This window comes from Bicyclus anynana, chromosome 3 (assembly GCF_947172395.1).
Source record: "Bicyclus anynana chromosome 3, ilBicAnyn1.1, whole genome shotgun sequence".
Taxonomy (NCBI): Eukaryota; Metazoa; Arthropoda; class Insecta; order Lepidoptera; family Nymphalidae; genus Bicyclus; species Bicyclus anynana.
This window is the reverse complement of record NC_069085.1, coordinates 5,923,543-5,938,153: the sequence shown is the minus strand read 5'-3', so window position 1 is coordinate 5,938,153 and position 14,611 is coordinate 5,923,543. Positions and strand designations below refer to the sequence as shown.

At 37.5% G+C, this 14,611-nt stretch overlaps 1 protein-coding gene across 1 annotated transcript; it reads left to right on the top strand.

Annotated features, from left to right (window-relative positions):
- Positions 1 to 1,282: 1,282 nt before the first annotated feature.
- LOC128199870 (myrosinase 1-like) lies at positions 1,283 to 5,734 on the top strand. Its single transcript, XM_052891159.1, has 6 exons — positions 1,283 to 1,287; positions 1,930 to 2,069; positions 2,138 to 2,802; positions 4,123 to 4,434; positions 4,906 to 5,144; positions 5,572 to 5,734. Exons 1-6 carry the CDS (start codon positions 1,283 to 1,285, stop codon positions 5,732 to 5,734), a joined length of 1,524 nt encoding a protein of 507 aa, XP_052747119.1.
- Positions 5,735 to 14,611: the final 8,877 nt, after the last annotated feature.

Here is a 14,611-nt window from a genome sequence, read left to right as displayed (position 1 = left end):
ATATTATTTATACTTACCATCACGTGATATAATGGGCAAACGGGAGCCTATATCCTAAAATAAAAAATGATGTCGTAATGAACTAAGACCCTCTGATAACCTTCGATATTTTATATCAGCTAAAAGTTTGTAAGTTCTTTTTAATATAGATAGGTGATAGGCAACTTAAGCTTAGATAGTGGTGGATTGGACCAGTTCAAAAATTCATATCCTAAAATTGTCCTAGCCCCTTTTTGTTGTCTACCACACTTACCTTTCGTTGAAGCAGGGATTGACAAACGTTCAGCTTTCGTAAAATAACGAAGGTCTGCCTATCACAGTTTCTCAATCTTCGTACATACGTATCATCATTATGATCTCATGATAGCCCAAATGTACCTACCTTTTATTATTAAAGTAGGTGCAGGCGTTTTGTCAGTAGCAGGCTCATCAGGCAAGATATATTATAGTCCAAGAGCCGGTAAACCCCAGAGTTTCGTCACTATAAAAGCTGAAAGCTTGTCAGCTCATGCTCCTACTATAAGTAAGTAAGGTAGCCAATTATGGAGTTTTGACCTTGGTGGCTTTGGGACTGAGCAGGATCCAGACCTTCAACCGTCTAAGTAAAAATCTTCTTATGTTTTTCTCAGCAGCAGCAGAAATTATATTCCCAGTCGCCAGTCATTTGCTTCGCGGCAACCCTTCGAAAAACACTATTTAATTTAAAACTTCAAAGGTCTCTAGCGAAGAATTGCCAGCCAAGCCAAATATCTGGCGAATGGCGGATATTATTTCTCATATTATGCCGATAAAATGTCATTCCTTCCACAGACAGGTCACGAGATCAAGATATGCCATTCCCATACAATTTTCTAGTTTTCGAAGCGTTTGCGATCGTAGAAAGAGAATCGACATGCTACTTGGCTACAGGGGCAGTTTTGGAAGGCCGGTGTCGAAAAGATTTTCGATCTTTTCGCCCGCATGTTGTTGTTGTTATTTTTATAAGTGTTCATACTTTTCTAAATATCTAACGCGAAAAATTGATTGGCATCAGATAAGCGATAAAGAATATATTGATACATATCATAACAACACTTGTATCAATATGTCAATCAATACTTGAAATGATTGTTTCTCATAATAATCTTTTTAACATAAAAATGGAACCGACTTCAAAGACGTAGTTTAATTATTTTGATTACTAAACCGATTTTCATAAAAATGACCAATTTCGAAGCAGGAATCTCTTTCAAACCAAAAAAAAAAAATATTCAAAATTGGTTAATAAATGACGAAGTTGAGAATGAGGTAAGAAACATAAAAAAATAAAAATACATTCGCATCAAATTGAGAACCTCCTCCTTTTTTTGAAGTCGGAATAAACAATACGTGTATACGAAAAAAATCTACCTACATCATCATAGGCCTTTTTAGGGATTTTCAAACATCACGATTCTGAGCCGCCCTGCGACTCGCTTGATGTCCTCAGTCCCTCTGGTAAAGGGTCAACAAGTACTGCGCTTTCTTGTGCGGGGTTGCCAATCTATCACCTTGGGACACTTACCATCAGGTGGATTATCTACTTGATTCGTACTAGTACTTTACTCGTATCACAATAAAAATATATAGAAGTCTTTTAAAACTCATATAAAAACAAAAAAAATATTAAAACATGTATTTCAAGATATTCATATCTTGAAACATTGACGATGATATTGATCAGTACTTCATACTTATATTAAAATCAAGAGTCAGTCGTCTCTTATTTTATTAGTTTGCTCTGATTACAGCCTCAAGTGATGCTACAGTAACAACATCCAACAAAATAATGTGCTTAATTAAATATACGTAAGTCTATTTTTTATTTAGCATATACTATAATGCTTATAAAATAATTTATAAAGTAATTTTTATATTTTCAACATTTTTTATTGATTGAAATATTATTAGGGTACTGTTTCTGGCTTGGGTGGCTTTCGCTGACTGTAAATCAAGTGTAAACAGACATGAGATAAGAAAAATTCCAGATGGAATTCTGTTCGGAACAGCCACTGCATCCTATCAAGTCGAAGGCGCATGGAACGAAGATGGTAAATAATATATGATTTTAGTAGCATTTGTGTTGTTATAAATACTAATTACACTTGTTGTTCCTTAGGTAAAAGTGAAAGTATATGGGATCGCTTAACCCACAGCACACCTTGCCCTGTAAAAAACTGTGACACGGGTGATATTGCCGACGATTCTTATCACCAGTACGAAAGAGACGTAGAGATGTTGCGAGAACTTGGCCTAGATTTCTATAGGTTTTCCTTATCTTGGACAAGAATACTCCCAACCAGCTTTCCTGATAAAATCAACGAAAAGGGCGTAGAATATTATAACAATCTCATCGATGAAATGTTAAAGTACAACATACAACCAATGGTTACACTATACCATTGGGATTTACCACAGAAACTGCAAGACATGGGTGGTTGGACTAACCCTCATGTTGTTGATTGGTTTACGGACTACGCTCGGATCGTCTTTGAGTTATTTGGAGACCGAGTCAAATATTGGTTCACCATTAACGAGCCACGGGAAGTTTGCTATGAAGGATATGGCGGTCCATCCTTAGCGCCGCTGTATAATATGACGGGATATGCTGATTATATGTGTGCAAAAAACATACTTGTAGCGCATGCTAAAACATATCACATGTATAAAAATGAATTCTCAAAAATACAGGGCGGTACTGTTGGTATAGCGATCAGTGCTAATTGGTTTGAAGCTGAATCGGAAAAGGAAGCTGAAGCCGCTGAAGAGGCTAGACAATTTGAGGTACTTGTACTTCCCTAAATACGATTACATAACTTATTATCATCATTATCATCATCAATAACAACCCAATTTCGGCTCACTGTTGAGAGGGGTTAGACCTTAGCCGAATGGGGATCGGCAGGCTTTACACACGTAGAGAATTAAAGAAATTAGGTACGCAGGTTTCCCTCACGAAGTTTTTCCTTCACCGTTTGAGATACGTGATATTTAATTTGTTAAAATGCACATAACTGACAAGTTGGATGTCCCGGACCGGATTCAAACCTACACCCTCCGAATCGTAGGCAGAGGTCATATCCACTGGACTATCCCGTCACTACATAACATAACTGCTACACAATATTCAATGGATAGCATAATCAATAAACATTATCATCAGATGATGATAATAAAACCGGAAGATAGAAGAGGAACTCCTTAATAATTTTATGTTTTTTTTTTTTTTTTTTATATTAGACTTGCGCTTGACTACAATCATGCCTGGTGGAAAGCAATGATGAGGTCTAGGTTGGAGCGCTCTTGCCTAGAAAATGCCTATTCACTCTTGTCTTGAAGGTGCACAGATCATAAGTGTTAGGAAACACAGAAGCTGGAAGGGAATTCCACATCTTCGCTGTTCTTATTAGAAACGTCGATGCGAAACGTTTTGTGCGAGTCGACTGGACATCGACAACAAAAGGTTGCCAATTTGCACGGTGTCTCGCTGTTCTGTGGTAGAATGGCGATGGAGGGACTAGATTAAAAAGATCCCGTGAGCACTCTCCGAAATATATTCGGTAAAAACCGAAAGACAGGCCACGTTACGTCGGTGTTGAAGACTTTGTAGATTCTTTCCAGTTAGAGATTCATCACCAATGATACGTCTAGCGCGACGATCAACTGAGTCTAATGCAGAGAGCTGATATTTAGCAGACCCATCCCATAGGTAGGCAGTATTCCATGCTTGTTCGAACCTGTGCTTGATATAGGGTAAGAAGCTGTTCAGAAGAGAAATACCGCTTAACCTTATTTAGGATGCCTAATTTTTTAGCTGCTGTCTTAGTCTTACTCTCAATGCATTTCCCAAAATCGAGATTGGATGAGAACACCCAAGCACCTTAACACCCAAGAGTTCAATACTGTCGCTGATGGGAATAGATATATTTCGGAAAGTGGGGGCCAAGGTGAAAGGGCTTCTTTTAGCAGTAAAGACACATGCATGGGTTTTTGCTGCATTAAACTTTACCAAATTGGCGTCACCCCAGCTGGACACCATCTCCAGGTTCAAATTAACGCGCTCAACCAAGGCCTGTTTATTTAAATTTCTGACTACTGTTTCAGTGGGGAACATATATTAATCCAATATTTTCAAAAAACGGAGATTTTCCTGCAGTTATGAAAGAGCGAGTAGCCGCTAAAAGCTTTGAACAAGGATTCTTTCGGTCGAGATTGCCTGAATTTAGCCCTGAAGAAGTGGAATTAATAAAAGGAAGCTCTGACTTCCTTGGGATCAACCATTATACAAGTAAACTAATTTACAGAAATGCCTCTTTAACTAGCGATACCTACCCATCACCCTCATTCTACGATGATATGGGGGTAATGTCTTATTACGATAGTACATGGGAAAGTGGTGTTTCTTCGTGGTTAAAGGTGAGATAATTCAAATTCTGTTGTACGTAATGTCATGTTTCGATATTATACCTATCACAAGTCACAGTTTTTAGGATTCCTCAATAGGTAAACATGGTTATTTTTCGGTTCCATAAAGGATTTACGAATAGGTACTTTGTGATCCACCTGTTTGTATGTGTGTCTGTCTGTGAAGATATCGGGAACATCACTCGACCTTACTCAGGTCAATTGAAGCTGTGAAAAAATCGACCTTCCAAGTTACGTAACGTGAAAACTTGGTATGGGCAATATGAAAATGGATACACACAAGAAGAAGGTATAAGAGATAGTTGGAATGTGTGAAAGAAGATATGTATGTAGAAGGAGTAAAAGATAGGAGCGAATGAAAGTAAACAACATAATATTCTGATTTTTATTCAACTCCACTTATGTGGATCAAAGACAAGAAAATGATGATTTACTTTAATATTTTATTATTTGATATTTTAGATTGTGCCATGGGGTTTCTACAACCTTTTAACTAAACTACGCACGGATTACGATAACCCTCCAATATATATCACTGAAAATGGTTTCTCTACATACGAGGGGTTGGAAGACGACAGCCGCATCTCGTACTACAGACAATATATCGACGCCATGTTGGACGCGGTCGACGAGGGCTCCGATGTTCGGGCCTATACAGCGTGGAGCTTGATGGATAACTTCGAATGGCTGCAGGGATACGCGTAAATATGTTTTATTTATTGGTTGTTTGTTCATGATCACCATTAACATAATCTTATTTAATATCCAGCAGCTGGACACAATAAAACAACCTCTGCCGAATTTAAAAAGTTTCATCTCAGCATAGGAGTAAGATTTCCCGGATTATATAAGCAATAAATGTTGTTGATTTATTTATAGTAATAGTATACGAAACAAACAGATGACCCACCCGATGCTAAGTGGAAAACCATGACCAAAAGTATTGTAGAGACCATAGTGCAAAAAAATGCAGCACGTTTCTACAATGCACCATTTTCAACCCTTTTAACCTTAACTGTAACTTTATCAATACAGCTAACAAGAAAAAAGCTTGCCGATAATTCTTCTTCAGAAGAGTTCTGTCATATAGGGTTGCACTATTACTCGAATTATTCTCAAATTTCATAGGAATCGTTTCGGACTGTACGAAGTAGACTACGAGGATCCCAAACGCACGCGCACGGCGCGCAAATCCGCCTACGTGTACAAGGAGATGTTACGCACCAGACAACTCGACTACCACTACGAGCCCGACACCACCCTGCCCATCACTATCGACGAAGGACACTGAACGACCGACCAACTTTTATATAATTAAATATATACAAAACAGTAATTTTACTCTCATTGTGTGTACCTCATCATTATCAACCCATATTTGGTTCACTGCTGAGCATTAGTCTCCTCTCAGAATGAGAAGGGTTATTCCAACAGTCCACCACGCTGGCCCAATGCGTATTGGCAGACTTCACACACGTAGAGAATTAAGGAAAATAGGTACGCAGATTTCCTCACGATGTTTTTCCTTTACCGTTTGAGACACGTGATATTTAATTTCTTAAAGTGCACATAACTGAAAAGTTAGATGCACCAGACCTGATTAGTACCTACACCCTCCGGAATCGGATGCAGAGGTCATATCCACTGGGCTATCACGGCTCTCGTGTACCTATAAATAATGACATTCTCTTCTTATAAGTACTAAGAAACTCGCCACAGGAAAACTTATAAAGGAAAACCATTCGTTTTTTTCGTTCACTCAATTTGCCATTGTCTGACCGCCTTCTATCTGTCCCAAATATTACAAAGAACTCAGAATCCAGAAAGCTGGACTCAGAACGGCTAAACTCTTTCTGTCTGCGCAGGGTAATAAACGAAGCAAATTTACCCCTGTATAACATATTGTTGAAAAGCCTCGTTTAGAGCCTGCGCAAAAATCTGTTGAAAATGGCCTTAAAATACATTTTAATTTGAAAAAAAAAACTACACCTTTTATTGTATATTTTCAAACATTCGCCATTTTGTATCTTCTGAACATTTAGAGATTTACCCCATCATATTCGTTGCAGAATAACTTGGATTATTTTTTCAGATTGAAATATTTAAATCGAGCTGACATATTGTAAAGTAAAAATTTTACTGAACATTAGAAATTTAGGCATTTTTAAGCCGCTGGTCTACCTACTAAGTAGTCGTGTAATACTTACGTGTATTTCGTCCTAGAACCAAAGAATACATAATAGTACAAGTAATAGACTTTAAAAGCAAAACGCTATAAACGTGAGTATCGAAATATTTTACGCTCATCATATGTAATAAATACCGCATATTGTTTTAACAATTTGGCATGTTCCCACGGCCGCAAGAAAACCGTATGCCAGCAATGATTTACAATCGGTAAGATAAACGATTATTTTGCTTTACACAATCACATAAACGTATATATTTTTACCGTTTTACAACCGACGTAAAACTGCCTGGGGTCAGAGATACACCGTAGCACAGAATACATTTAATAGTACCGTAGATACGTTGAGCCACGTCAGGCAATATTAGTCATCAGTCCATGATTACGACGAGATTCACGTATTATTAGGTACTAGCTGACGCCGCGCGGTTTCACCCGCGTGGTTCTCGTTCCCGTAAGAATACGCGGATAATATATATATATTAATTATCCCCTTATAGCCTTCCTCGATATATGGGCTATCTAACACTGAAAGAATTTTTCAAATAGGACCAGTAAGTAGTTTCTGAGATTAGCACGTTCAATCAAACAAACTCTTTAGCTTTATAATATTAGTATAGATTAATCACGTATTACATAGTTCGTGAGGATGTGTTGTCTACACTGAATTCAGAGCCACTAATTTTATAATAAAGATATGTCACTAGCGCGTCAAAACTGAGTGCAAACAAAAGCGCTGTCTTAATTTGAGTCGCTTAATAAACTAAGTTATTAAACATATTTAATAAAAATAAACATAGTTACTAAAAATTAAGTAATTAAACATATAAACAAATAATACCTAAATATTGTATATAATGTCCAGTTGTGTGTTTAGGAAAGGTATATAATAAATATACAACGGAATTAAACAAGCCCTTAGTGAAGTAGCTAAATTCAGATCACTTTTTGCGAGATTTTATAGGCACGTAACATATCTATAGTATAAAAGAGTTCAGAGCTCACAAACCATTGATTAAAATATTACTATCTTTAAAAGATTAGAGAGAAGGGCACCTACATCTACTAACCTACCTACCTATCTAAACCCCCTAGTATCTACCCGCTACCATCTGAGATTGCTTTGTCATATATCATCAGCGGCCTTGTTATGTATCTCAGTGTACCATTCAAAAAATGAGTCAGCTACATCGATTTTCGTCGTATTTTTATTTTTGTGATCATTTAATATAGTTATTTCTACGCCATTTTACATCAAATGTATTGTTTTAACAATCGTTTAACATGAATATTTCAACAGAATAACGTAAATATCAGTTTTTCGTAAAAATAACGTTACCACCTGCTACTACCACTATACTAGACTAGTGTTACTTTACGTAAAATGACGATAACTGTGTCATTTCGTTGAAAACACAATGTTAGATGATTACAAAAACGAAAATACGATGAAAAACGATGTAGTGACTGATTAGTTGAATGGTACACCGAGTTACTTAAGTATGTAATTAAGTTGCAGGTAAGATCGTAGTTAAACTGACGTTAAATTAAAAAAAAATTATAGACGATAAGAACGCCTGTACAAAAAGTCCCGCAATCCGCATGTTTGCGCAATTCGATCAGTGAGTTGTGAGCACTATTCCACCTTGGCCTACCGCCAGCTATCGTTTCCGCCACACGAGCACGCGTCGGCGGCATTGTTCGAGTGGGGAATTAGAAAATAAATAGAATAGGTTTTTTAATGACTTCGCTTCAACTGAGATTGGTTCCTTTGTGATACAGAACTGTATGTATTATATTTATATATTATATCTACTACTTTTTTTTTAATTTTTTTTATTCTTTACAAGTTAGCCCTTGATTACAATCTCACCTGATGGTATGTAATGATGCAGTCTAAGATGGAAGCGGGCTAACGTGTTAGGAGGAGGATGACCACACACCTTTCGGTTTCTACACGACATCGTACCGGAACGCTAAATCTCTTGACGGTATGTCTTTGGTTTACCAGCCAGTTCTGGACCAATTAAGATCTCAATCGGCCCAGCCGGGAATCAAATCCAGGACCTCCGTTTTGTAAATCCACCGCGCTTACCACAGCGCCACAAAAAAAATCCGTTAAAGGCCGTTTCTTGAAGTCGGTTAAAAATTGTTACATATAATTTGAGAAATGGTGAGAAATCGTACTTTATAGCCGCAAACTCAAAGCTCCTGAGGCTAGTAGAGCGAGCAATATCCATTGAAGCTTTGCGGCACTGAAAATAAACCAAGCACTTTACTGGCTAGATTTAAGAGATCTTCCTCTATTTATGTCAGTTTAATATGTTTATGTAAGAACAGTTTGGGCAGTGTAGCTGAGGAGCAATATTTGTCAGTGCAATGTTTACACGATATGAAAAGCAGGGGATATATTTCAAACGAGCACGAAGCGAGAGTGTAAACAAACGTCTGTCGGCCTTGTAATATTAACATTTTACGAAGAGCTGTTTAGTAAACGTCATCGCAATAATTTTTCATTGATGATTTATGTTTGCTGAAAATTAATTGCGAATGTCATAGATTTGCTGACCTTGTTACCTGTAGCTACTCACATGCTTAATAGCACATGAATTTTCGGAGTCGAGTCCCCTTGACTATGGACTTATTGAAAACTTCTTAAAAATTTTGGTAATTTTCATAAAGTATATTCAGTTTCTACTTACAACAAATAATAGTCAATTACTTATTCAGTATTGATTTAATATTGTGCTATAAAATAAATTAATACTTAAATCAATAAGTATGGATATATAAGAGAGATCCACAGAATATAGAAAACGCTTAAACCTTTAGCAGTCATTTTTCACTATCTAAACAGAAAACCTGACGTCACAAGTGCTTGTAAATTAAGCCTATCCTACTACTATTATAAAGGCGAAAGTTTGTAAGTATGGATGTATGGATGTTTGTTACTCTTTCACGTAAAAACTACTGAATGGATTTGAATGAAACTTTACCACAATATAGCTTATACATCAGAATAACACATAGGCTATAGCTTATACATCAGAATAACACATAGGCTACAATTTTTGAGGTTTTTAATGTGAGGTCGTAAAAAAACACATTTTTTGCGCTTACATTGCAAACGCCGACTGAATCTTACAAGATAGATCAAAACAATGTACTACAGTATTGTACAACTTAAAAAGGTCTACAAAAAAGTCCTTGATGGTATATGTTTATCTCTTAGGAATAACCCACAATAACCATTTTTTATCCTTTGTACGAGAAATAATGGCTTATTTACGAAGCGATTTTAAGCAATACAGTATTAATCCTTATCCAATTAAGTATCTTAAATACATTGTGCATTTAATAAAGATCAATATGGCTTTTTACAGCATGTAAATTAAATAAATATTTTCGAAGATATCACAGATTTATAATGCAGAGTCATAGCAATTTCGGCGATAAATACCGTTTCGGTGATAAATACCAGCAGCGGTGCCTGGCGAACAGGGCGTGGGGGGAGCGGGGTAGGTGCGGTGGGGAAGAAGTGGCTCATCACTGAGTACGCGACCCGAACGCGGGCAGACGCGTGAGGGCAGACGTCGTTGACGGTTGTGTCCTAGACTAGACGGGACGAACCTGAAGTCCACGCGAACGAAGTCGCGGGCAAAAGCTAGTTTGAAATAAATGAATTTCGAACTTGAACCAAATAGGTAATGGAATATGTAACGGAGTACCAATTCAATGATTCAAAACACCCGTGGACTGGTTTAATTAATTAGCTACACAGTCGCATCTAGATAAAACGGCCGGTGAAAAGTCTCAAATAAGTCGTGCACAACCCTAAGAGAGCACAGCACTCTTCAAAAGCCCTCGCAGTGTTTATCAACAGCTCGAGAGGCACTCCAGGCGCTCCCTCACTGCGACTAAATCTCGCAAACAGCTTTGTCTCTTTACGTAAAGACAGAGCTATCTCAATTACTCGCATTTGGAAAGAAACCTTTGAGAGATGTTTAGTCATGGAGTAAATAGTTATGTTATTAGTTATGTTATATGCTTTCTACCTACAAGTAAGTACATATTTTTTTTAATAATTCCTTACAAGTAACGACACTTGTTCGACCCCGAGCCACGAGGTTACTACTTACTCTGGTACTCAGGAACATGAAATATTCATCATCATCATTATCAGTCCATATTCGGCTCACTGCTGAGCTCGAGTCTCCTCTCAGATTGAGAGGGGTTAGGCCAATAGTCCACCACGCTGGCCCAATGGCGGATTGGTAGACCTCACACACGCAGAGAAGTAAGAAAATTATCTGGTATGCAGGATTCCTCGCGATGTTATCCTTCACCGTTTGAGACACGTGATATTTAATTTCTTAAAATGCACACAACCGCAAAGTTGGAGGTGCAAGCCCCGGACCGGATTCGAACCTACACCGGAATCGGAGGCAGAGGTCATATCCACTGGGCTGTCACAGCTTTAGCCCATTACCCAACAGATTCTTCTCAGCATAAATCATCGATATAGAAACTTGATTAATAGATATTTACAAGGACCTATATCAAGGTTTGACCAAGAAATTAAACTCCATTATTGCCCAGTCGAGTGCTAAGTGATGTGCCTATTTATAATATAGTCTGTGAACCATTCACTGGACATAGAGGCCGAGGTGTAGCGCTCCATTTAACATACTTGCATGCGCCATTTTGTCTCGCCAGATATAAGATACCTATTTACTAGGAATCTGAGAATGCGTTTTCTCGACACATCGGCTAATTTGCATCCAATTGAATATGCAATGAAAATATTTGAAACTATACCGCGGGCGGAAACGAAATTGTCTACAAAATGATTTAATATTGCCTCCGTGACGCAGTGGTATGCGCGGTGGATTTACAAAACGGAGGTCTTTGGTTCGATCCCCGGCTGGGCAGATTGAGATTTTCTTAATTGGTCCAGGTCTGGCGGTACGTCTACCGACAAAGACGTACCGCCAAGCGATTTAGCGTTCCGGTAGGATGCCGTGTAGAAACCGAAAGGGGTGTGGATTTTCATCCTCCTCCTTACAAGTTAGCCCGCTTCCATCTAAGACTACATCATCACTTACCATCAGGTGAGATTGTAGTCAAGGGCTAACTTGTAAGCAATAAAAAAAAATATCCTAAATTTTCGCTTCATTGATACATTGGTATAGTTCTAGCAGGAAGAGAGAATGAAGGAATTTATTCATATTGTACCGAAAAGCACATTCTCAGTGGCGTACACTTCATACATGCATTAAAGTACTGCATACCCTAAGAGATGTTTTTCTTAATACTTCTAAATGCAGATTTTCCCAGTTTGGTTATTTTTCCTAATAGTGCATATCCTGGTTGACAACATTATGCACGCCACTACACATTATCTTCTACATTATGTAGATACCTTATTACTGTACACACAGTAACAGTTCAGTTCCGGCGTTCACTTCAGTTAGTGAGTTTCTGACTATTATGAATTACTCAATAAATGCAAAATAGTATTAGTATTTTCGCTTCCTTGATCAGACACTTTGTCTGAAGAGATAAGGTGAAAGGTGAGTCATAACATAAAGGTATATCAATGTATTGAGAACAGCAAGCAAAGTGCTGGAAAGCATACCTAAGAATTATATGATACTTTGCTTTCTTTTGGCACACAATATACCTACAATAAATATACCTAATATCGTATTTGAGCCAAAAGCTCGTGTCTTGTGCAACAGCCAATATACCTATATTAGGTTTTATTTTATTAAAATCGGGCGCTTAAAATGGATTTTACTCAGAAAAACGTAAACTCAATCTAAGCTTTTGCGTATTTCCAGTTTATGAGATTAGAAAGTAATTTAAATTCTCCGGTGCCTCAAGTAAAGTAGGTAAGACGAGTAAGATAGATACTTCTACTTCATATTTTTCAGGAAATTTGAAAAGTACCGGCTTCCTCCTTACTGAAGAGGTATTTTGGAGCTGAAACCCACCAGGCTCCACGGGTTGGTGGTATTAGGGCAGGGGCGTAGCCACCGCCGTATCAATAATATGGGGCCCCCGAACTATAGGAGCCCTAACGTGTGAAAATACCAAAAAACAGTAAAATGTAATCCACAATGTCACTTAATCTAGTGATTCCCGTAAAAAAAAAAACAAAAAACCTGCAGAGTTTTAGTTTATGAGATTAGAAAGTAATTTAAATTCTCCGGTGCCTCAAGTAAAGTAGGTAAGACGAGTAAGATAGCTACTTCTACTTCATATTTTTCAGGAAATTTGAAAAGTATCGGCTTAATCCTTACTGAAGAGGGATTTTGGAGCCGAAGCCCACCAGGCTCCACGGGTTGGTGGTATTAGGGCAGGGGCGTAGCCACCGCCGTATCAATAATATGGGGCCCCCGAACTATAGGAGCCCTAACGTGTGAAAATACCAAAAAACAGTAAAATGTAATCCACAATGTCACTTAATCTAGTGATTCCCGTAAAAAAAAAAAAACATAAAAAACCTGCAGAGTTTTTACTTCAGAAATTACAAAATTAAAAAAGGAATATTTTTTTCCTTGGTCAAGCGTACGCCTTAAAGTTGAAAACATCCTACATGTACATAGGTTCACCCCCCGGTGGCGCCGCTGAGGTCCCATAAGGAGACTACGGCACTTACACAATCAGAAAAAAAAATGTACATAGGTTCACTGTCAAATTTATGGCAAGCATTTTTGTTTTTTTTTTTGAGAAATCATTTCCCTTAATTTGTCTTTACTAATTTTGATACAGGGCACCTCCAAGGCACGCTACGCCACTGGATTAGGGTGATTTTGATAACAGGTCAGTGATACAACGTCGGAGTATGCCCGACTAGTTTCGAATCCATTCAAATCGATCGGCCGCTCGCGCTACTGTGTCGCAGTTTGGATCGTGCCGCGTTGCAAGAACCATCTCATGACTAAGGACCCCGTATTGGTTCGATACTATTCGGACACATTCCGCCTTACATCACGTCAGTTTTAGCCGTGTTTCATAATCAATTAATATGAATAACACTCACGATAGTTTAAATTCTAAAAAGTTCAATAGATACTTCATAGCCCGACCCAGAACACGAACCTAGAACTTCATGATACTACATGGGACAACCTCTGAACCATCGAGAGTCGGCCTAAAGTAGAATACAACGAGTAACATACCTACTTACCCAGATTTTAATATATTTTCAACGTTTTGCATATTCACTAAACTTTTACGCCTTTCTAATGCAATAAACTTATTTTATTATAAAAGTAAGGTACTGAGTACGTGGTATAAAAGTAAACACGCATATTGTTTAAAATAAATGTGTATCTATCCGTATAACAATTTCTCTCATTAACGTATAATAATTACCTACTTATTTGATTCATTCACTTTCACATGGTAGGGAGATAATAGGTATAATGATTATTTATAGTGAAATTAAAATGAACCTACTTAGGTACTTGTCTATTTTCACTGTTGAGAGGAAAACCCTCATGGACATCAATGTTTGGTTGGGTAAGAACCCTTTTTAACCGACTTCCAAAAAGGAGGAGGTTCTACGTTCGGCTGTATATATGTTTTACCTTTTAACGTTAGTGCAATTGTCATAAAGACCAAAGAAAATTCAAAATTCATTTATTTCAAGTAGGCTCAGTTTACAAGCACTTTCTGATACGTCAGTTGACTATTTGTTAAGATTCTACCACCGGTTCGGAAGGCAGATTCTGCTGAGAAGAAACCGGCAAGAAACTCAATAGTTGCTGTTTTAAAAAATCATACAATATTATAATATACAATTGATGACAACATTACAATTTCTTATAGTTTTTGTAATGTTGTCATCAATTGTATATTATATGTCATTGAACAACAGAAAGGCATTGTTAAATTATATACAAGGGCAGGCGTGTGACATAGGAACCCGTTTATCAATGTACATAAATATAAATATATATATATATATAT

What these genes read in the sequence shown, in the direction of transcription:
- LOC128199870 (XM_052891159.1), top strand. An exon ending in AAGAGGCTAGACAATTTGAG is followed by an intron (nt 2,803 to 4,122) that starts GTACTTGTACTT and finishes CTACTGTTTCAG; the next exon opens with TGGGGAACATATATTAATCC. An exon ending in GTGTTTCTTCGTGGTTAAAG is followed by an intron (nt 4,435 to 4,905) that starts GTGAGATAATTC and finishes TTGATATTTTAG; the next exon opens with ATTGTGCCATGGGGTTTCTA.